We start from the raw sequence: 22292 nt of genomic DNA on the forward strand, positions 1-22292 counted from the left end.
TGGACCGAATAAATATGAACGGCGCCGGAAAAGAACTAGGCACCTCCAAAGTAAAAGCTGGAAAAAAACAACCAGAAACAAAGGCCTCAAGTTTTCAGGTTTTCTCCTAATGTAGGTTAAATATATTTTAAATGACTAAAAGTTTACCAATTCCCATCTTTGAATTTCTAACCCGGTGCCAAAATATACCACCAAAAACAACATATTTATTCTGAAATATGACATTTAATGAGAACTTTGTACACATGCAGCCTTACACAGTCCATTCATATTTACTGCTCATTTTATTCTTACTCTTTACATAAAACATCTGTATAATAATACATCTAAAACGATGCAAATTTAAAACAAAATTCATTATTGTCATCATGACATTTAAGAGCTTTTATTTCTAAATGGTCACTCGGGAGTTACCTTTATGTTTCAGGTACCTTTATCAAGGTTGAACGTTGCTCATCAGTCTAAACGTTGTTGCTGCCTCTGGACAAAATATAACAATAACACCTGTTTAAAAAAAAAAAAAAAAAAAAAAAGCCCTGTGTATTTTTATCCCTTGTGACTAAAACATAAATAAATAAACATATCGCTCTGTAGCACGATGAAAGCCAACAACACAGGTGGTATAACGAGTCATTTGGTAGAAATTATCAATTTCTATTAATAACACTGCAGTGTTAATGTACACATAAAGATATATTACAGTGTTGCATTTTCTGACAGGTAATTATTTAATTTAAAACATTTAAAACCAATACACACTTATTTAGAAAACAACAATACACACGGTGGCAGGTTAACAATAACAAACCATCTGTAAAATATATTACGCCACACAAAGTAGATTTTATGGAAATATTTGGTGACTACAAACACAAACTCAGTGATGGACAAGTTAGTAATACCAGAACAATATAAATAACTTTCTCCCCCCATCAGTTCAAACACGGTGTCCTGATTAATACTGATGGATGTTACAGCTGAAGCCTCACGGTGAAGTTTCTCTCAGAGCCTGATGAGCCAGCCGCAGGTTCTCGCTCAACTCGTCCGCATCTCGCTCTGCTTTCGCCCTCACGATGCTCAGCTCTGTGTACACGTCCTTGTATTTCTTTGTTGCGTTCCTCTTGTCCTGTGACAGAAATCAGGTATCAGGTTTCATTCCACATCCTCTCTTCAGTGTTTATTATTCTGCAGCTGGTTCCCCTGCTCACTGACACTTTATTATTACTGTACTGGCTGTTTGTGAGAATCTCACCCTTTGTGCCGACTGCAGTTCATCCTTCAGAGACGTGAGCTCCTGCTTCAGACTCTGGACCTCAGACTCCTTCACCCGCAGAGTAATCTGGAATAAAACCATCACATAATCATGTTCATATGAACATCCAGTGGTCCACACTAGTTGCTTTAGCCTATTGCTACCACATCTCTACTTCTGATGAGCAGACAAAAATAGCCAGATAGTTAAATGATAGATGGATGTTTTATTTTTACTTCTTCTCTCTCTCTCAACACAGCTAAACATAAAATGGCTCTGGCTTCACCTTAAAATCCATTTTCAGTGTTTGAAAGTTTTGAATAATAGAGGATATTAAAAAAAGTAGAAATGATTAAATAAAAACATTAACATGGAGGTAAAGAAATACATATTAAAGTATAACCGTGGCATTATTGTAAACTCTTGATGTGAAAAGTCACTCACTCAGATAAATGTAGTGGATAAGAAAGTATAAAAATTCCCTCTGAAATGTTGTTCAGCAGAACTCTGAAGCCACATTAATCCACTCTGTTACTTTATGCAGAGGAGAGACTCACCTCCAGTTCGTACATGTCCATCCCCTGACTGAGCGGCAGAGCGTCTTGTTTGGCCAGTGAGCACAGTCGGGTGATCTCAGCAGCCAGGTGACTACTCAGCTCCTGGACACAATCACACAAAAAATCTCAAGTCTGGCTTCAGCAATGCATCTCTGCAGGTTCAAGTCAAGCCTTTCTAAACTTTGTGTAGACACAGACCTGCTAAAGTTGTCCTCATGCTTTCTGAATGTCTAAGTATGAAGGTATTTTAAAGCCCTGGGCTCATAATGGCTTCACTTTTCATCAAAATTAATTTCCCTTCTCGAAGCTGCAACTGATATCTGCCGTCACTCAAAATGTGCATCAATAAATTAATACATAGCTACTAGCTAATTCAATAATTTGGATGGTTCTTTGTCTCAATGGCAAAATTACTACTACTTGTTATTTCCTGTTTCCAGGCAGAAATTAGTTCAAAATGCATTATTATAATTATCCCCAAATACCCAAGATGTAAAACAAACCTATTCATATAGAGGATGACTTGTGCTTTAGATGCAATAATAAAAACCAGAAAACTTAAATGCACCCGTATCCACTGGGATTGTCTCATTTTCATATAAAATATGAAAATGAAGCAAACTCAAAAAAAAATTTATATTGTGATGAAACTCGTCAAATTCAAATAAAACTAACCCGTGTACACATGGACCACACAGAGGATGGGTTAAGATGTGTGTGTCTCACCTGGTTTCGGGTCCTCAGGTCCTGGTTTTCCTGCTGGCACTGACACAAGGCCTTCCTCTCAGCGTCCAGAGCCTGAACAAGATGTCCATTCTCCAGACACTTCAGAGAGAACTGCTGGGACAAAGCCTCGAGCTCCCGCTGGAAGGAGGCCAGCTCCTCACTTGATAAACACACAGACAATAAACAAACATTTTTAGCTACTAAATTCTTCATATGCATACTGGACTTCTTCCAGACTTTTTAATGCAGATAATAAAAATATAGTGATGAACCAAACATATACGACAACTTCTGCTTAAAACCGCTCTAACAACGCCTGGACTCTTCCGACTACTGGAGGTGTTACAGAATCTGACAGTGATGAGTTGTACCTGTGTTGCCTGTGAATGTCTTCCTGGTGTGCGTTTCCCTGTCTCCTCTGGATCTCCCTCTGCAGCTCCAGATGGTGAGCATTCTGGATGGCTTTGATTGCTGTGAGACAGGGATGTATAAATCTTAAGAACTGCAGCTGAACTGGCTCGTAATAATGTTGTGATAAATCACACGTGGACCCCTCCACCCTCTGCCTCCTCACCAGTCGCAGTAGCAGCGCTCTCCTCCTCCAGCAGCCTGTCTCTCTCCACTAGGAGGCGCTCCACTTCCTGTTGCTGTCGTCGCTGTAGTTCCTCCACCACTTTCAGGTGAGACTCCTCCATGGAGGCGAACCCTCGCTCACATGTGGCCTGAACACCAGTCACAAAAGATGCTCACACGTATTCACCACAACTTTAACTTTACATTGATGCTAAAAATATCTTATTGTAAGAGAGTGAGTTTTAAACTGCCTGTTTAATCTCTCCCAAACCTTGCAAATCAATAATCAAATAAAAAATTGATTAATTATTATTAATTTAACTGTTTAATTACATGATTTTATATAAAAGAGAGTTGGAAGGCTGTACATATTAATTACAAAACAAGAGCAGCACTTCTAAACTTCTAATTTCATCCATTTCTACCTTAATGGATCAAAACATGATGACCTACCTTCAGTTTTTCCATTTCCTTCTCATGCAGCTTCTGCACACAACTCATTTTTCCATCAAACTCTTCTTTCATCTCCTCTGCTAGGACGGACAGCTGCTCCTCCAGCTCCTTCACTCTTTCCCTCAGTGCTGACATCTCCATGACCATCTCCGTGTTCAGATCCACTTCATCACTTTCCTTTTCATCTCCAGTCTTCTGGGTTCCCAAAAGTGGGATCTCCATCTCGTTGAGCGAAGGCTCGTTCTCACCCATCTCCTCTTCTAATTCACTTTGCTCCCCTCTTTCTTCTTCACTACTTTCATCTTCACTCTCTAGCTCAGTATCGTGTGGGTAAACCTCATCTGTCTGGCAGTACATGTCCATCTTAGCGCCCAGTGGGGACGCTTGTTGTTCTTCTAAGTTTGATAGTCTGGTTTTCAGCTCAGTGTTTTCCTTCGTGAGGTCAACACAGTTGCAGCAGAATGCACTCTCGTGTTTTGACTGAAGCCTGCGTAAATAACAGCAGTACAGTGCTTCAGTGGCTGCAGAGTGAATACATGAAACAAACCAGGGATGCTCTGAAAAGTGGAAGTTGTACAGTTTGTCTGCAGTCTGCTGGAGTTTGTCGTGGACAGATGTGCTGAGTGAGGAGGAAGCAGCCTGGTTCAGCAAAGAAATTTTTATCTGTGTCATGGCTTTACAATGCTCCAGCTGGTTAGTGCAATCTAACACGCTGCGATCCTCTGTATTTTCCGATGCTGTAACACTTGTACTATACCAGATATTATCCAAATCCTTTAACGTCTGGCTCTCACATGTTCCCTCCGTCTCAAGAACTAGATCATGACCTCCAAGAAGCATTTGTTTCTCTAATATCATACATTCTGTTGCCTCATGTAGAAGCTCTTCCAATGGCTCATTCAGATTTGACCGATCGTCCTTCAGTTTGTTGTGCACTGAACTCCAAAACTCTTCCTCCCATTTCAGCTGACTCGTCACTGAAGGACTCCGCTCACTTTCATTAATGAAGTCTAACCTGTCGATCACCTCTAACAGTTTCTCTAAAGCTCTCAGTCTCGTGACCATACCTTCTACCACTTGCTGGATCTTTTCTTCACCAGAAACAGTTGTGTTTCTGTCTCCTTCTTTCAGCCTCTCCTTCTCTAACTCTTCACTCAGCCTCCTGATGTCAGTCTCTGCCTCCGCCGCTCTTTGACAGTAAAGTTTCTCTGCTTCCTTCAGCTCTTTGTTCTGCTGCTGGAGCTCTCTGTGGGTTCGCTCTGATTGGTCGAGCTGCCTCTCCAGCTCCGTCAGCTTGGCCTCCGTAGCTTCGAAGCACCGAAGAAGGTATCCCTCTGCTTTCTCTGCGCTTTTCTTTTTTTCAATATCCTCTTGTTTTGTTTCTTCAGTTTCTGCCGTAGAATTCTGCTGCAGCAGGGCCTCAGCCTCCCTCACCTTTTCTTCCAAAGAGGTGACCAGCATCTGGGCGTCCAGCAGCTCCTGGTTCCTCAAGCTTAGCTCCCTCTCCAATTCTTTTAACCTCGTCTTGTCCTGTTGCTCCACCTCAGGGAGATGATGGGGCTCGGTGTACCTGCCACTGAGCTCTGCTTTCAGACGTTCTATCTCACGGTCTGCCTCCGTCAGTTGGTTAAGCATCTCCTGGTTGCGCTGATTTAGAGCCTCGTTCTGGGTGGTAAGCAACTCCACCTCTTTGGAAAGCTTCCTTACCATCGTCTGGTCTGGAGCTCTGTAGTTGAACAAGGCATCGTCTCCTCCTCCAGGCTTGTCCAGAATCAGTGAACTAAAGTCATTGTTATTTATTTGTGTTTCAGACGTGGGAAAAGGCTGATGGTCTTCTCTGTCCCGCAGAGCGTGATGGCTGGTTGTTGTGCCGATTAAGTTTAAAATTTGTCCATCAGTCTGACAGAGTCCGTCCAGGCTGTCTGATGCAGGCGATAGTAAAGGTGTGGACCCCGTCTCAGGGAGTAAATCCTCCAGTTCTTGTAAATGTCCCTCTGTGTCATGCAGCCAGATTCTGGGCAGCTGTGGTGCTGATAAAGGCAGCTCAGTGCTAAGCTGCTCCTGCATGTCCCGTGTGATAATACCGTGCTGCCTTTCATTCGTGTCTAGTGGGTAGAAATCTGCTTCAGAACAAAGTGGACCAGAGAGGCCCAGCTGAGGTAAAACAAAAAAGGTGAAAAAGAAAGATTAGCTGCTTTATGTTAAAGTACAAAGACTGTCCGGGATAATTAGAACCAGTCATGTCACATTCTGCAGACCTGTTGCTGATGAAATCCGGTTGTACTGATCTGGGCCTCTAGATCGAGTCTGCAACGCTCCGACTCTGCCAGCTGGACCTTCAGATCTTCAACCTCAAATAACAGAGAAAAGTAGTTAACATGCAGCAGAAAGGCGTCACATCCTGGACAAGACTCCAGCTGGTTATGTTCTTATTTCCACTTATCCAACGTGATTGTAAACAGATTGGGCACGTTATATACATCTTCAGTTACAAATGTAAATTTGTCAGGCAGCTTGGGTAGTTAAATGCTGCAGCTAGTGATGTTTGTGTGGGGCAAGAACAAACTGACATATAAATAAAGTTTTATTAGCATTCATTCAGAGTCATGTTTCCGTCCAATAAGTCCAACAGTCACTATTTAATGAGTTTCTAAGAGAAAAAATGTAACCGCTAATTGTTCTGTTTTCTTTATCACTAATTGTGTTTGCAGCCGAACAAAAACACAGTACCATAAGAGTAAAATAAAATGGCAGAATGAAGTTCAACTGACATTTTTTTCCATATACCACTGCGATTTCAACCCTTTAATTCCACATTTGATGTATATCTAACACCAACAGTAAGATCTAAGAATATGTAATTCAAATAATATTGTTATATATGATAATGCCGTCTCTTCACTTACTGCCTGCCTATAGCTGTGCAGCTGCTTCTCAATCTCCACAGCATCTTTGGCTTCAGTTAACAACGGGGATTTCCTCTCCACGCTGAACACAGTCGTCTCCACTTTCCTCCAGCACTCTTCTATCTGCTCCTCCATCCTTTGCTGTGATTCTGGACTCAGGGCTCGGACACCACCGTCCGCCGTCCCATCTCCCATGTCTTTCAAACCAAGAGAGAAGCCCAGCATACTTTCATACCTCCTCCTCCTCTCCTCCCGCCTCTTCCTTCTCTCTAGGTCCCCCAGTTCCAGGAAGCAGGGAGATTTTGTCCTCGGAGGCTCAGTACTCACTGCAGACTTACTCTGAGATCTAAACTCAGCCCAGTCAAAGGTTTTGTAGCGGCCTTCTCGCCGTCTTTCCATCACACTCCTGGGTTTGGAGTTAGAGTCTCTGTCTGTGGAGACATCGATGGATGGAGAGTCCTGAGTCACGTCCGGTTTGGGAAGGACTTCATGAGGACTGCAGGGAACGTGGTGGCCAAGTAAACTGAAATCAGCAAAGATTTAAGATTAAAGATGATGATTAAATAAAATAATCATCAACAATTATCAGTATTGTTTAAGACTTGTTTTTAGGAAAAAATAGCTAAACAATAGTAGTTCAGTTTTACAATTGTGAGCAGTTACTGCTGTTCTCTATTGTACTGTATTGTAAACTAAATAGCTCTGACTTCTTGAAGCTGGTTGGACAGAAGCTGATTACCTAGCCACATCAGGGGCATTGGCTGGATGAACATTCTTCATTAGTGCCTGGATCCAGTTTTTGCGTATCCCTGCAGTCATGGCGGACAGCGTGAAGATGCCTTCCTGGGTCTGCAACAAATAAATATTTAATTAAACTCCCTGTTTAATGTAGCAGATGGCACATTGACTGTTTGGTGTTGAAACTGATGGATCTGATCTTACATGGATCTGAAAGCCATAGTTTCTTTGAACCTGATACTCAGACACATTGAAACACTTGGTTAAGTCGATTTCTCCTTCAAGAGCTGAAGCCTGAGAGCAGAAAATAGAAAATATATGAATGACACACAAAGACTATTTATTACACCTAAAAAATGTAAATATGTATATATTTAAAATATAAAAATATATATATTTATATTATATATTTAAAAATACCTCCTCAGCTATTGAGTCCTTGTAGTATCTCAGGCTGTCGGCTGACAGCACAAACCAATATTTCTTCCACTAGATGGAAGCAAAGGACAATCGACAGAGATTGTTAAAAAAACAAATGCGTGGAAATACTTCAAACTGCCAAGAGACATTTTAATGGACCAGTTTTCTGGTTAATTAAAGACACTACAAAATGTTTACCTGATCGTTTACATCCAGTTTGACCATCCAGCCTTTTTTGAAGTTCAATAAATCTGGCTGTAAAGACACAAATGGGGTATTTTTATAATAATAAAGACAGTTCAATGAAACGAACAGAGGAAGATTACACTTGAGCAAATAACACTGAGGTGTATTATTGCCTTTGAAATGGATAAATAAGGAGCGTGGACAAATTTAACTGGAGGAATGCATCACAAACATTTCTAACCAATAACATGTTTTGAACGCAAAAGATGCTTTGAGTTGTGTTGACAGTAGCCAACATTTTGTTGCCGATCAGGATTCTTTGCTAGGACTAAGTTGATCTAAACATCTCATGTTGAGTGACTTTATCATGAGAGCAGTGGTGACTGACTACAGTGGATTCCTTTGGTATTTTTTTTTTTGTGTGTGTGTGTGTTAGCCACTTTCATATGAGCATTTTTAAGAAAACATTTAAGACATAAGAACCTTAAAAGACATCATATCATAAAATAATATGTGATTGTAAAATGGCTATAGTCTGTCTCTGTAATGCTGCCTTAAAAGAAGCCAAAGGTTTAGTATGCTTATGGCCATGTAACTTAATGAAGGTAATGCAAAGACTAAATGAAAGTTACATGATTGTAAATAAAACTGTATATGAGTAAATTACAACTATTTGTGAAAACATCAGCAAACACATCATGAACTCATGAACTCTGAGTTTAAAAATTTACACTGTTATGGTTGTAAATAGCACAAGAGGGCGCCCTTCATGTGACCATTTCTCATGAACAGGGTAAACATGACAACATTTGATGACAGGGTCAGTAACATGGGGGGAGGGCTCTATGGCCTCTAGCCTTTTTATCTAAAGTGTAGATAAAAAAAGCTTCTGCACCTGCTAGCTAGAGCACAAGTATGAGGATGTGTGATTAGTAGAGGGAGATTGGTATTTTGTTTCTCATAGGAACCAGACTGTATGTAAATATGGACACGCATGACCAATTCTTCTGACTAAAACTGAAACCAAAATGCGGCAGAAATGGGTTTCTGGGTGGAGTTTGCATGCTCTCCCGGTGTCTGTGTGGATTTTGGATTTGGGCTAATTGGTGATTCTAAATTGAAAAAGTGTCAGTATGTAGAGTGCGAACGATTGTTTGTCTCTGTGTTAGCCCTGCGATAGTTTGACAACCTGTCTGGCATGAAGTCCAGCACCCCCTGCGACCCTAATGAGGAAAAGTGGTAGTAGAATCTCGTAGATTGGTCATTTTATTTCCTTGATAGCCACACATGGTAGGACCACAATATCACAACTCCACCTCTATTTATAACTACACATACACTAATAGTAAGTGATGCCATTATTATATAATAGGCAATGCCCATTCTGTCCAAGGGAGCGGTCGTGTTGCCCATCATTATATACAGTCTAGTCTTTAATGAGTGAATGTGATTAATGGCTCACCGTCATGACTGTGTCTGACGTCCTGCGGTCCAGTGACTTGGATCTTCTCTGGGGAGGAGCTGCAGTGAGTCGGGCTATGTCTCCACATGACTGCAGTTTCTGCAAAGGAAACAAATTAAATAAAAAAAATATAACATTTCTATCTGGAAGCTTTGTCGAGACGTGACACGTTTTCTGAATTGGACAGTTTGTGTGTGCAGACTGCATTCCACCAGCCAGAGTAACCGATAGTCCTGCTGCTTGGCAGAGATGTCAGCTGTAAGGATTAGGCCTGCTGTAGAGCACCGCAGGGAGCCCGACAGGCTTTTCTGCAGTACCTGTTAAAGTCTTACTCACATCACCACTGAACTGCACATGGATGGCTGGATTTGGCTGTGGAATGCATGAAAAGGTTTTTAGAGACTACATAATCCCTGACACTCTGTGGCTTTTGTCTTACATTTCAAAATAATGCTCTAAAACTGAAAGTGAGATTCCTACATGCTTCTTATGATCAGGTTTCATGCCAGCGTCAACAGCATGTATCAGTCTACGTAGCATAAAATGAAACAAGGGTATGTCTTCTGTTTATTTGAGCCTCTGCTCTTCAAAAGATTCATTCTTCTCTCTTATATAACCACTTTAATGGGAAAAAGTGACCACTTTAATCGCTACAGAACTTTCTTTGTGCTTTTTTTTCTGGCATTTACATTGAAAACGATCCAAGGCCACGACACACAGAGGAACACAGCTTCAGACTGCAGAGTGAACTGATCTTTTTCTCCTTGCCAAACAATCGCTGACCGCTGCAGACAGAGCTCGTCCTCTGTTTCGTGAAGAAGCCTCCCAAAGCTGAGGGGTGGGAGGAGGAGGCCGTCTTGGGAATCCCAGCTCTGAGACCTGAATGGACTCTGCAGAGACTCTTTTGACCTTATGCTGTGTACCAAAACAAACGCGCCCAAAGACACATGAATCATCACATGGGCTCAAACGTGCCACTGGTGTATTTAAAAGGTAAATCCTCTGGAATGAGTGAGAGTGTTTAATCAAAGATTACCAGCTGCCACTGTGGCGACCATATGGGCTGTACTGCTGTGATTTTACAGTTTTCTACATCAGAAGGGTGCTTCATCACAATGGCTCTAAAAACCCGGGAGTCTGGTTTTTTAAACAGACAGAAACATTCAAGGCTCATTGAGGCAATTTAGGCTAGACTTATTTAAACCTCTTTCAAGAAAGATATGCCTCATTGAGCCTGACTGAACACCAAATCTTCCTTTATGTAACAGTCTGTGACAGTCTGTGTTTTGCTGATAATGTCACACACAGACACTTAGTAGGGTTTACTCACCTTGTTAATCACAAGGTTCTAGTCTGACAGCACACGGCGTCTATCATTCACAAACAGATGTGCACTGTAAATAAGAGGCACTCCTTGTCTCAGTAAAAAAATCATGTGACTCTGCTCATCAGAAGAGTTTTGAGTGTTGTACGGAGTCTATGACTGTCTATGACTATTATGTTGTACGGAGTCCTCGAGAGTCTCATTCCTGATATCTTGTTTGGGTTCGAGGACTCCCTGACGACGAAGTGAGTGAGAGGAATGTGGCCTGATCACCTTCCGGGCATTAAAACCAGTTCTGTTCACAAACTAAATACTGTCTTAACTCACCGCCTCTCTCCCACCTGCCAACACATGCAGCCACTCACACTTGAAGACACACATGCCTCAACACGGCCGGGTGGACTTGCCCACACGTTTCATGCCAAACTCTCATCACCTGCTTTTCCACTTGGACTGAATGACGGCTATGAAGACGCAACAGACTTAAAGAATGAATCAGTATCTTGTTTACACACTGACTCACTGATGCATTCAGAAGATTTGTCTCATTAGTTGGGAGATCCAATGTTAAGGTGACGTCTTTCATGAAGAACACCTGGCTGCGTGAGTCAAACAAGTTCAGCCCAAAACAGACTGAATACAGCTGGATACAGTGACTGATCTTAATCACTGCAAACCCACGTAAGGATTAATCAGCCTTGCTTATTCAGGATTATTACTATCATATGGTAGCACGCAAGCACAATTAGGAAGAGGGTTTTTGTGTGTTGGATGCTAGGTTTAGAACACATAAAAGCCTATCATCTTGTTCTCACATCCTGCAAGAAAATTACAATAAAAGTATTTTCGCATTTCAGCTCTGCGCTTTTATTTTGAAATGACAAAGCATCACTAATCAGATAATCACTAAAAAGATACGCCTCATGTACTGAACTAAGCCTGGCTTAACAACAATTCTTTCTTTATGTAACAGTCCTGTTTGTGTTTTGTTCCTCCTTGAACCGTCGTTATCGTGGTCGAGGAGTTTGAGTCCCCTAATGACGCTAGGGGCGAAGCTGTCTGGGGCATTTTGACCCTGGTGGGGTCTCCCAACGCAGACTGGTCCTCGGCAAAGGGTCAGACAAAGAACGGTTCAGAAGACCCTGAATGGAGACCGTATACCCCGCCCAGAGGGATCCCCGGTGCCCCACCCTGGAGCCAGGCCTGGGCTGGGGCTGGGGCTCGTGGGCGAGCACCTGGCCCAGCCCAAACCGGATACATGGGCTTGCCTCCCTGTGGGTCCACCACCTGCAGGAGGAGCAGGAAGGGTGTGGTGCAATGTGGATTGGGCAGCAGACCAAGGCGCGTGCCTTGGCGCTCTGATCCTCAGTTATGGCTCTTGGACCATGGCAGGGAAGAAGCCAGAGCTTGTGGAAGAGGTCGAGCGTTATCAACTAGATATACTCAGCCTCACCTCAAAACATAACACCGGCTCTGGAACCCAAATCCTTGAGAGGGGTTGGACCCTGTTCTTTGCTGGAGTTGCTCCAGGTGAGAGGCGGAGGGCCGAGGTGGACTTTTTGCTTGCCCCAAGACTCCCTGCCTGCATGTTGGGGTTCTCCTGGGTGGACGAAAGGGTTGGGGAATGGGTCCTGACTGTTGTTTGTGCTTATGCGGTGAACAGCTGAGTAAACTCCCTTTTTGGAGGTCATAGGACAAATGCTGGACAGTACAATGACTGGGCACTCCATTGTCCTGGTGGGGGACTTCAACGCTCACGTGGGCAATGTGACAGCGTGAAATGGAGGGGGTTGATTGGGAAGAACGGACTGCCTGATCTGAACCCGAACGGTGTCCAGCTATTGGATGCGGGTGCTTAACCGGTCTGTCATGGTGAAGATAGAGTCGAAAGCCGAAGCTCTCAGTTTATCAGTCAATCTATGTTCCAACCCTCACCTATGGTCATGAACTTTGGGTAATGACTAAAAGGCTCAAAATTGGTTTCCTTCAGGCTCAGCCTTCAAAATAGGGTAAGGAGCTCTGACACATGGGGGGAGGTCAGCATAGGACCGCTGCTCCACGTTGGGTGGGTCAGGCATCTAATAAGGATGCCTCCCGCAACCTGGATAAGATCGAAAGAACTCGGTGCTTTTGTTTTTGGTTTGAAATGACATAGCATCACCACTGATTAATACCTCTTCCTTTAAGGAAATGACAGGTTTCAGGGCTGATTTACTAGCTAAAAGAGTTAATGAATGAAAATATGATTAAAAAAATAACCAAATATAAAAATATTCTGTACATAAAATTAAATAATTTCCAGTCTTCATGCTACACTGAGCTGAGCTGGCCATAGCTTCATTAATAGTGTGCAAACACATAGAAGCGGTACTGAGCTTCTCATGTTGACAAAAGAGCAAGTGGAATTTACTCACTCTTTAATATCATTAATTTCGTTGAGTGTTTTTACAGAACACACACTTTTCACCTGTCTGCAGTCAGTTTGGAGGATTGAAGCTTGTCTGAGCACTTAAAAAATATGGGAGGGTTAAAGGCCATATTAAGGGTTTTGGCCCTGTTATCTGCAGGTTTCTGAAGCTTTCGCCTTAATGGATGGAGGTACCCAGGAAGGCCTTGAGACATGACAGAAATCTTTAGAAACCCCAAACAATACTCAGCCTTTATAGAAATGTTACTGTCTTGTTATTGTATTCTCCCCCACTATTCACCGAAGTGTAGCACTGCCCTCCCTGCCACACAATGTCACTCCACTTAATAAAGATCAACAAGGTAACTCCCAGCCACAACAATATAACTGCATCAGTCTCATATAAGGTTGACACCCTGTGGTGTTAAACTAGACAAATATTGGTAACTATCGGTAAACAAATGCAGACAAAAAAAAATAGAAATGTTATTGTCAAACGACGTTATATAAAGTCCACCAATACTACAGTATGTCCCCAAGGTGTGAGTGTTTTAACTATGGCACTCCTCTTGCCTATTTAGACTATTTTCCCTTCAAACAGGACCAGGTTAGACAATTATTCACTGTAGAGGATGTTGACAGTATCCTCCATGGCCTTGAAAAGCTTTAAATTACAAAAAAAAAATACTTTTTAAGTGTCAGTTTAAGTTTAAATAGAACTTGTACAGACATCGAATGGGTCTATAGTTGAACTGAACCACGACACTAGAAGGTGGAATGAAAAACTGGCCAAGCCTAAAAATGGAAACACTGGCTCACATTTTCAGACAGTGTTTCTGGCAAGAAAGATTCAGAGTGTACAGCGTGCATTCATTCATATGAAAGACAGATTAAAAGACAGTTGGCCACTCACAATGTGAAGTGGTTGTGAGGCAATTCAACCATGAGACAAACAGGTCAGACGTTACACACTTTAAAAAAGAAAATGTTTTTACCTCTCGTTTGTTGGTGCGAGCCTCTCTCCTGCCTTCTCTGGAGATGGCTGTGTCCCCTCCCTCTTTCCTGGTGGCCTCTACTCCCAGCGTCCTCTCTGCTGACCTGTCATGTCTGGAAAACATGAACAACTGATTAACGCTCCTATTATCTACAAATTTACACTTTTTGTCCTTGGGATCAATTTGACCCCAGCATTTTAAACTTCCAAAAAATGTGCATCAAGTTATCTGTCAGGTACTTTATATTTGTTTGTTGACTACCTAAACAGCTCTTTAAAGCACCCCCGTCCCACCCCCCGCCCTTGTGCAACAGACAGACTTGTCGAGTTACTAAAGACACATTTCGTACCCACCAGTTTCTAAGAACTGAAGAAGCTGTTTGATTACATGGTGAAACGTACGAAAGTCAACAAGTTCAGTTGCCGTTGTTTCAGCTTTTTTGATTTAAGTAAACACAATATTCATTTGCAGCGGTGCATCAGTGTGGCAGCCACACCTTCCCCCAACCCCACCCAATGCACATTTGTATGTCAGAAGCAAGGAAAATTTGTGTCTTGCTTGTTCTAGCTACCTTCTTATATAACAGTATTAATAAAAACTAAAAACAAGAATTTTAGTTTTTGTTGGAGGTTTGTTATATTTTCCAGCACATTACGAAACTTTTTAATGAAGCAGGTTTATGTTTTCTTCTAATGGATCTTGAGTGTTCATGGCCACATCATGGGAATCATGTACACAAAATACTTGGGTTTCAAGTGGTAACATCCACTGTAAGTGGTGAGACCACTGCAGCTAGGCAACTGTTGGTGTAACAGTTTCAAAAGCAATGACCGTGTAACTTAATGGAATGGGAATAAAAGGGGGAGGCCATGTGTTTCTCAGACGTATTGTAAAATTATGAAGAAAACTATAAGGCTAAATTACAACATATTTACTTACACGCAACCTCCAACGCACTACACCACTTGTGAACTTGGGCCTTATCGAACATTCCCACTTAAGAGGTTGTGAATACCGCAAGAGAGGCCACTTTTCTCATAAACACAAAAAACAAGACTCCATCTGACGGCTGCATGAGTAATCAGTAACTTCTGTGATGTTTTGCTGCCCTTTCTTCCTCTGACGGCTGCAGCCTGAGCTCCAGCTGAATTCTACTTTCTGACAGGCAGGCAGACTGTCAGCATTGAGGTCATGAGAAACAATGCTACAGATATCTAATTACAGCAGGCTTTTGGAATTTCTGGCCTTATTTGGATGGGGATAAGTATTTTGTGTTTTTGTTTCCCAAAAAGGCAACAAAAGTGAAGAGCTGACATGTATTCTCTTCACGTAACCAGTGAACATGCTGCTGGGGCACAAACTGGGAGGGTTTCTTTAAGCTAAATTTAAAAATGCTGCAGTCTGATCTCTAATGGAGGGGTAGAGCCTTTGATCTGGTGTTTAGCGGTGTGTGATGGCTGTTCGACTTTATACTGGGGGGAAGCAGGGAGTCATTGGATGTCCTTTGTGCTAATTGCTTGCACATTTACCCATTTTCCTTTGCCAATGCACTTTAAATGTTAGCCACAGACTACATGGAAACATACACAAGAAAATAAAAGCCAGAGAGCCCCCAAACAGTGGACAGAAGGGATATTTACATTTTTCAAAACTCTTGTCTTACCTTCTGTTCTGTCTCTGGTTGTTTGCTGATGTTTGGATGTTGTGTGACTCAGCCGGTTGGTTGTTAGTGCCAGTGTTGGTGCCTTCACCGACGGGCAAGTCCAAGGAGCCAACTGGGCTCCCAAAACCAGTGCCATCCAAGGTCAGCGAGTCCCTGGAGACCGGGCACAGGTAGGAGGACGTGTTGCCTGGAGATAGAAATCAACATAAAGAGGTTTCATAGCAGGAAAACTGTTTGTACTCACTGCCTCTTTAATACAAGCCCCTAGAGACGCTCTGTAAACGTCCAGCAGCCTGAATGAAATGATTAGTTTTTAAATCACACAAGACTTTCATACAAAACCATCCATCCCAACTACCGCCGCTTCCTTTCAATAACATTTAAATATTAGTATGTTATGCGTTTGTTGCTTTATACTTTTATTGCAATGTTATCTTGTCTTCAAAAAATCTTATCTTAAACCACTATTCAGTATGATATAAAAGACAGAAGTAGGGTCGAAACTTCACTTTGGGAAACACTAGTTCTTAGTATCACATACACTATTAAATCCCAGAAGTAGCTATGGTAGCATCCATAGCATAGTGACACCCTCTGTGAAATTGTATGGAGACAAATTAAACATTTTGTTTAGGCAACAGTCTGACACCAACACACAGGATGTATAATTTTGAGCCAGCAACTTGGAATCATTTCGCTGAGGAACCATTAAAGGGCATTTCTGGGTTATTTTAATCCAAAGTTGTTAAAAAAGTTAGTTAAATGTTTATATTAAACTTAAACGTTTGATTATATTCATATGTGACAAAGACAATCTTTTGGTATTTGTTTGGTAAAATGATTACCAAGACAGGTCCAGTTACTTTTCTGTCCACTGATGCTTTAGCTGTAGTTACTATATGACTGTACAATATATGTTTATTAAAGAGTAAACAACATCAATGAATCTAGTGCATGTTTGAAACATGAAAATATTTCTTCATAGAATTCCACAGCTTTCTGAGAAGAAGCACGAGTATCCTGACAGAGCATCATTCATTGGACAGAGGGACCTTTGTGTTTACCCCTGGTCTCTAATGAAGACGCCTATAGTCACAGTCAGCAGGAGTTAATCCAGGCCTTTATTACAGGACCCTTCCAGACCTCGCAATAAGTCTGATGCCAGATGGGAGCTGGTGTCCACTCTGCCGCAGCATAAAGCTCCAGTAGGGAGGAATACCCGTCATGTCCTGTGTTAATCATCCGGCCGTCCATTAGGACTTGTTTAAGAGCTCTTTTATGAATCATGTCTGCTGTTTGGTGTTTATGATGCCTGAAGGTCAGAAAGACCCTTTCCTACAAATCCCTCAGTGTGTTAATGCATCTCTTCCTGTAGGAAAAGAAACTACAGCCCATTCCCACAACTACAAGCAAGAGCTCGGTCAACGTGCCTGGCTAGAGAAGGGTTAAATTAAATGCACAAATAAAAAGCTGTCAGTGTGAGAACATCTGCAGCATGTTAGGACAGTTTGAGTGGACAGGAAATGGCGGTGAAGCTGGTGGACATGAAAGCCTGGGTCTGTATGTATGCAAGTGTTTTGCCTCTGCTGCACCTGCAGGGGTCCGCTCAGGGCCCGGGGGACGTGTGTCGGTGACGCTCCAGACAGAGGCCACATCTGGTCCAGACTCTGTACTCTCCCCTGCCGAGGATGGAAAACTGGGATCTGTTGCTGCCATCTTTGCTGGACTTGGTTCCTGAAGTTTGTTCGAGAAACAAAATACACTTTAGTCTAAATACACGTTTTGATTTGCACCTTTAAGCATATTAAAATTTAATAAAGGACACAAAAATGGCAACTTCTTTAATTCAGTCCAATATCAAAGGCTTTTCAATAAGGAGCTGAAATGATACATCAATCTGCAGCTAATCTAATAATCAACTGATTGTTTCAGTTAATCTGAAGGTAGTCTTTTTTAGGATGGTTACCTGATTTGCTACAGGTTCAACTTTGCGTTTTTTATTCTGATTCTGCTTGTTAATCCGTAGAAAGACTGTGAGCTGGTCACTCCACCTGTAGAAAACATACAGATAAAAAAAAAAAAACATTACATAGTGAAGAGGCACAATTTTCTCAATGCTCTTGTAAATCTTTTAGGGTTTTACACTGACCCATTAATGATTTCTTTATTGTCGCCACGGATGAATATTTCCTGCTCCGGGGTGATGATGCAGAGGGCGTTCTTTTGGCCCGTCCTGGGCTCGGCATCAGTGATGTCTGTGCATAGATTCATGTTCACTGTGCCCTGAGGCAAAGTGCTCGGCTGAATGGGAATCAGAACATCTAAATTACTCTTGGGCTGGTTAAAAAATTGTGTTTACTGAAACTGAATGGCAGCTGAGCAGAAAGCAGTTTGCGGTGTTAAGTGTGGAATGAAAGGATGAGAGAATGAGATTCAAGGGGATCACAGAGACGGGGAGTGGGGGTGGGGGTTTGGGGTGGATGTGTGCATTAAAGGACAGACTAAGCCCAAATCATCTGCTGTGGTTGTGTATACAACATCTGGCCTAAAGATGCCTGCTTGATCCCAACATGTGGATGGAGATGCATACACAGAACAAGGCGTACTGTGCAAATTGTGTTACATTATTCACTTATAGTTTCGCTATTCCTCACCAGTTCATCCAGAGCAAAGGTCAGACTGCCGTGTTCGTACAGGATGAAGAAGCGCCGCTGCCATTTCTGAAAGACACGAAGCAAAATCACTACAGGACCAAAGCAGAAATGAAATATCTGAAAGCTTTCTGCTCCGTTTCAACATGTCCTACCCTCGACCTCTGCATCGAGTTGTCAAAATCCGTGCCCTCAGGTGCCAAACATAGCCAGCCGCCATAGATGGGTTTTGCCTGGAAGGTAACAAAACAGTTAGTGTTTATGGAACTAATGTTTAGAACATGTATATCCTGAATCAGACAAGTAATTACTTCATTACTTAATTACTTAAAATATGATTTTCATCCAGAAAAAAATGCTTCATGCTCTACTCAAATTTGATGATGACAGTAAATACAACTTCTCAGGAATTGTCGATTGGATAAAACAATTACAGCAAGACTGGTAAATCATCTGCAGATAATAACTTCCAGCAGATGCATCAGTAGGGGCCAAAAACTAACAAGAAGCACAGGAAGGCCAAAGGCCAAAAGAGATCTGACAAGCAGATTTTGCATCTGCAAAGCGTCTTCATATCTTGGTCGGTATTTTCCTACCTATCAGTCTCAAAAACTCAGCGTTAATCAGACAATGAAAACAACACGTGTGAGGACATCATTTAACAGAGCTGCAGATTTCATTAAAAAAAAGAAAATAATCATACTCTTGCAACTTTGCTTTGCTGATGTGTTTCATCTGCTCCTATGGGCAATGTTACGTCCTGAAAATATGAATACTCAGGCAGGAGAAACCTTCATCAAAACTAATGATTTAGTAACTGATAGAGCAACGGCGGGAAGGGAAGTTAATTACAAGCAAAGTCCGCAACATCTTGCCAAGGCCCCTCAAATTAAAATACAAGCCTAGTGATTGAGTGACTTGTCTCAAAGAAGGACAAGGGAGATCTCCCGATGGTCTCTCTGTAGTTAAATCATTAACTGGCTTCGCCATATACACATGCTCCTCTCAGTTGTCTTATATTTGGCGCACTTACTGCATCATACAGCATCCAGCGCTATTCATTAAGTTCCCTAGTTGAGATGAAGTTTTTTTTTTTTTTATTAACCAATTTCCTACACACTTTTAAAGCTTCTATAACAGAACTACAAAAATATATATAAAAAAAAGCTAACTTTCCTCTTTGAGGAAGACTGTGAAAAGTAATGTAAGGTTATCTGTGATCACATTAGGGCTGAAACTGAGGATGATTTTGTCTATCAAATTTCAGTTTCTTGTAAGATTTTGTGTTAGTACAAAACATAACAGTGTTTATTTTATCATACAAGAGCAAGAAAGCCAACAGATTTGAGCAACTGGAATGAAGCAATGCTTGGTAATACTTGCCTTCAGGCAATATTCAGTCAACAAAACATTTCCACTAACTATTAGTTATTGCCTTGAAGGGAATGCAAAGCTAAACAAAACAAAACATAACAAAAAAGACACTTTGTGCTTCCCGATGTTCCCGTACAAACCAAGAAAACCATGCGACTTCTTCTATTCTGATCATTTTTAACAAATTAATATGCACACAGAGGCTTTTAAAAGATGCGCCACATATCTTTCCGGCAAAAAAAAAAAATGCTTTTCTCCACGGGCCTGGTGTCAATGTAATATAATGAGCAGCTTTCGCATGTTGAGCAACAACACGGAAATTACAGGGCACGGTGAAACCAGACAGGGGGGCGCACAGGGCGATAACATATTTTAACAATGTGAGGCATGTAGGAACTAGGAAGCTGTCAGGATCGTCCCCTTACATCACCTCCACATGACAGGAGCTGCAGCAACAAGGTCAGACTCATTTTACAGGACTGACTCAAGTCACATGTATCTGGTAAAAAGCTACGCTTTCATAATCCTAGGCTTATTCAAATAAAACGTGCATTTTTTTTTTGGATATAAACCACATGTTTGGGCTCGTTGGATAGCCGAAAACATTTATCTTGATTTTAGACATTTTGAACACAAAATTAATCACTAATAGACAAACTGGCAATGAAAAAGAATAAATACAAAAACAAAACGAAGGGTTTCAGGATTCATGTGCTGCATTTAGCCTCAAATTTGAGGCATTTTATTTTATTCTACTCTACATTTAGTTGACATTTAAAGGATTCTTCTCAGATTAAGACAGAGAGCAGAGCTAGTACTTCAATTTAAAGTATATTCCTTTCTTTTGGTGACTACTATTACTTAACAATTAAATGTGTTAAATATTAAGGGTCTGTGTAAATAATGACATTTATTAATATTGAGTCTAGAGTATAATTGACCGTTTTTGACTACTTTTTGTTGTACCTTTACATTTTACCTTAAAACAAACAAACAAACAAAAAAACCCTCACCATCAATGTCATTAGCAACACCTGTGTTTACAAGCTATTTTCTACCAAAATGGCTGCTGTAAACAAATATCTATCACCGTGTCTATCAGTTCACAGGTAAACACAAATTACACCTTAACCCCGACATTATTAGATTTCATTTCCGTGCACTGTAATTTACAAATAAACTCTTCAACCGGACAAAACTAGCAAACAGTCAGTTAATCTAAAATTATATACTAACGTCGAAAACGTGCGAAAACGTTTTCCGAGTCTAAAACACGATTAATTAAGTTTATTTTCCACGGTTTAACGGTAACTTAAGGATGAGGATGAAGTTGAACCTGCCCTACCTGCTCCATGTCGTGGTCGTTCAGCAGATGAAGCTCCCGGGACTTGAAGCAGTTTTGACATTTACTTTTATTAAAAATGTTGGCTTGGAATTTGTTGCAGGGACTCGTAGCCTTTTCTCCGGACATGTTTCAATCGGTCAGTGTACCTCTCCTCCCCGGTGGAAAAAAAAAAAGTAGTCCGAACACAGCTCGCCGTCCTTCTCCCGTAGTCAGCATTGAATGGAGAGGTCGACCCCGAACGAACATCTGTCAAACACTGATCTGTTGACGCCGTCGTCATGGTCAAGTCATTCGACGTGATGTCACCGCTGCACATCCGGTCGCCACCTACAAAATAAAACACCTTGGCGCTGCACTGGATGTCAGCGCAGGACCAAGATGTTAAACGTGCTATAGTGCCACCTCCTGGCAGATACAGTGCACTGTCTCTAGTGGTTAAAATAGTTATATAAATATCATTTAAAACTATTCGAAGATACCTCACTGTAACGAAATACCCCAACGAATCAGTCATCACTGCAAACTGTTACTTATTCAAAGTACACCAATCCAATCAGACATAACATTATTGCCACTGACAGGAGAAACAAATATCATTGACCATTTTGTAACAATACAATGTTTTGCTGAGAAACCTTTGGACCTGGCATTCATGTGGATGTTACTTAGACATGTACCACCCACCTAGACCAGACTAGATCAGGCACCCCCACCCCATGACACTCCTTGATGGCAGCAGCCATTCCTAGCAGGGAAAAACATGAACTACTACTACTTTCTACTTTGTATATACAGGATATATTTTATTTTATTTTTTATATTTTTATATATTCTCAATGTTTGCACATTTCTTGTTTACATTTGCACCATGAGGATGGTAATTTCAGTCCTGCATTGTGTTGCACACGTCAGAATTGACAAAAAGTTGACTTGACTTGACTTGACTTGACTTGAAAAACAGCACAAGACGTTTACCTGGCCCCCAAATTCACTAGATCCCAAACTGATTAAGTGCCTGTGGGATGCACTGGAACACGATTGATTCACAGAGGTTGGGCCCTCCCCTCAACCCGTAGGACCCAAAGACCTCCACTACAAACATCTGTTGACAGGCACCTGAGGAGAGGACACCCTCAGAAGGCCCATGTCTGTTCTCTGATGAGTCCCAACTCTTTTGGGTGACAGGGAGACACAATATTAGAATGGCGATCATAATGTTATGCTTGATTGTTGTGTGTATAGTGAATAAAAAAATATACT

At 41.6% G+C, this 22292-nt stretch overlaps 1 protein-coding gene across 1 annotated transcript; it reads right to left on the bottom strand.

Annotated features, from left to right (window-relative positions):
• Positions 1 to 205: 205 nt before the first annotated feature.
• LOC124998241 (myosin phosphatase Rho-interacting protein-like) lies at positions 206 to 21292 on the bottom strand. Its single transcript, XM_047572495.1, has 22 exons — positions 21033 to 21292; positions 18469 to 18546; positions 18317 to 18382; positions 17812 to 17963; positions 17629 to 17713; positions 17255 to 17396; positions 15663 to 15849; positions 14000 to 14111; positions 9274 to 9372; positions 7824 to 7880; positions 7626 to 7694; positions 7410 to 7499; positions 7207 to 7316; positions 6468 to 6990; positions 5820 to 5912; positions 3562 to 5715; positions 3110 to 3257; positions 2907 to 3006; positions 2536 to 2695; positions 1810 to 1911; positions 1253 to 1339; positions 206 to 1126 (listed from the first exon to the last, which is right to left on the bottom strand). Exons 1-22 carry the CDS (start codon positions 21156 to 21158, stop codon positions 986 to 988), a joined length of 4881 nt encoding a protein of 1626 aa, XP_047428451.1. The 5' UTR covers positions 21159 to 21292; the 3' UTR covers positions 206 to 985.
• Positions 21293 to 22292: the final 1000 nt, after the last annotated feature.

This window comes from Mugil cephalus, chromosome 20, assembly GCF_022458985.1.
Source record: "Mugil cephalus isolate CIBA_MC_2020 chromosome 20, CIBA_Mcephalus_1.1, whole genome shotgun sequence".
In the NCBI taxonomy this organism is placed as follows: domain Eukaryota; kingdom Metazoa; phylum Chordata; class Actinopteri; order Mugiliformes; family Mugilidae; genus Mugil; species Mugil cephalus.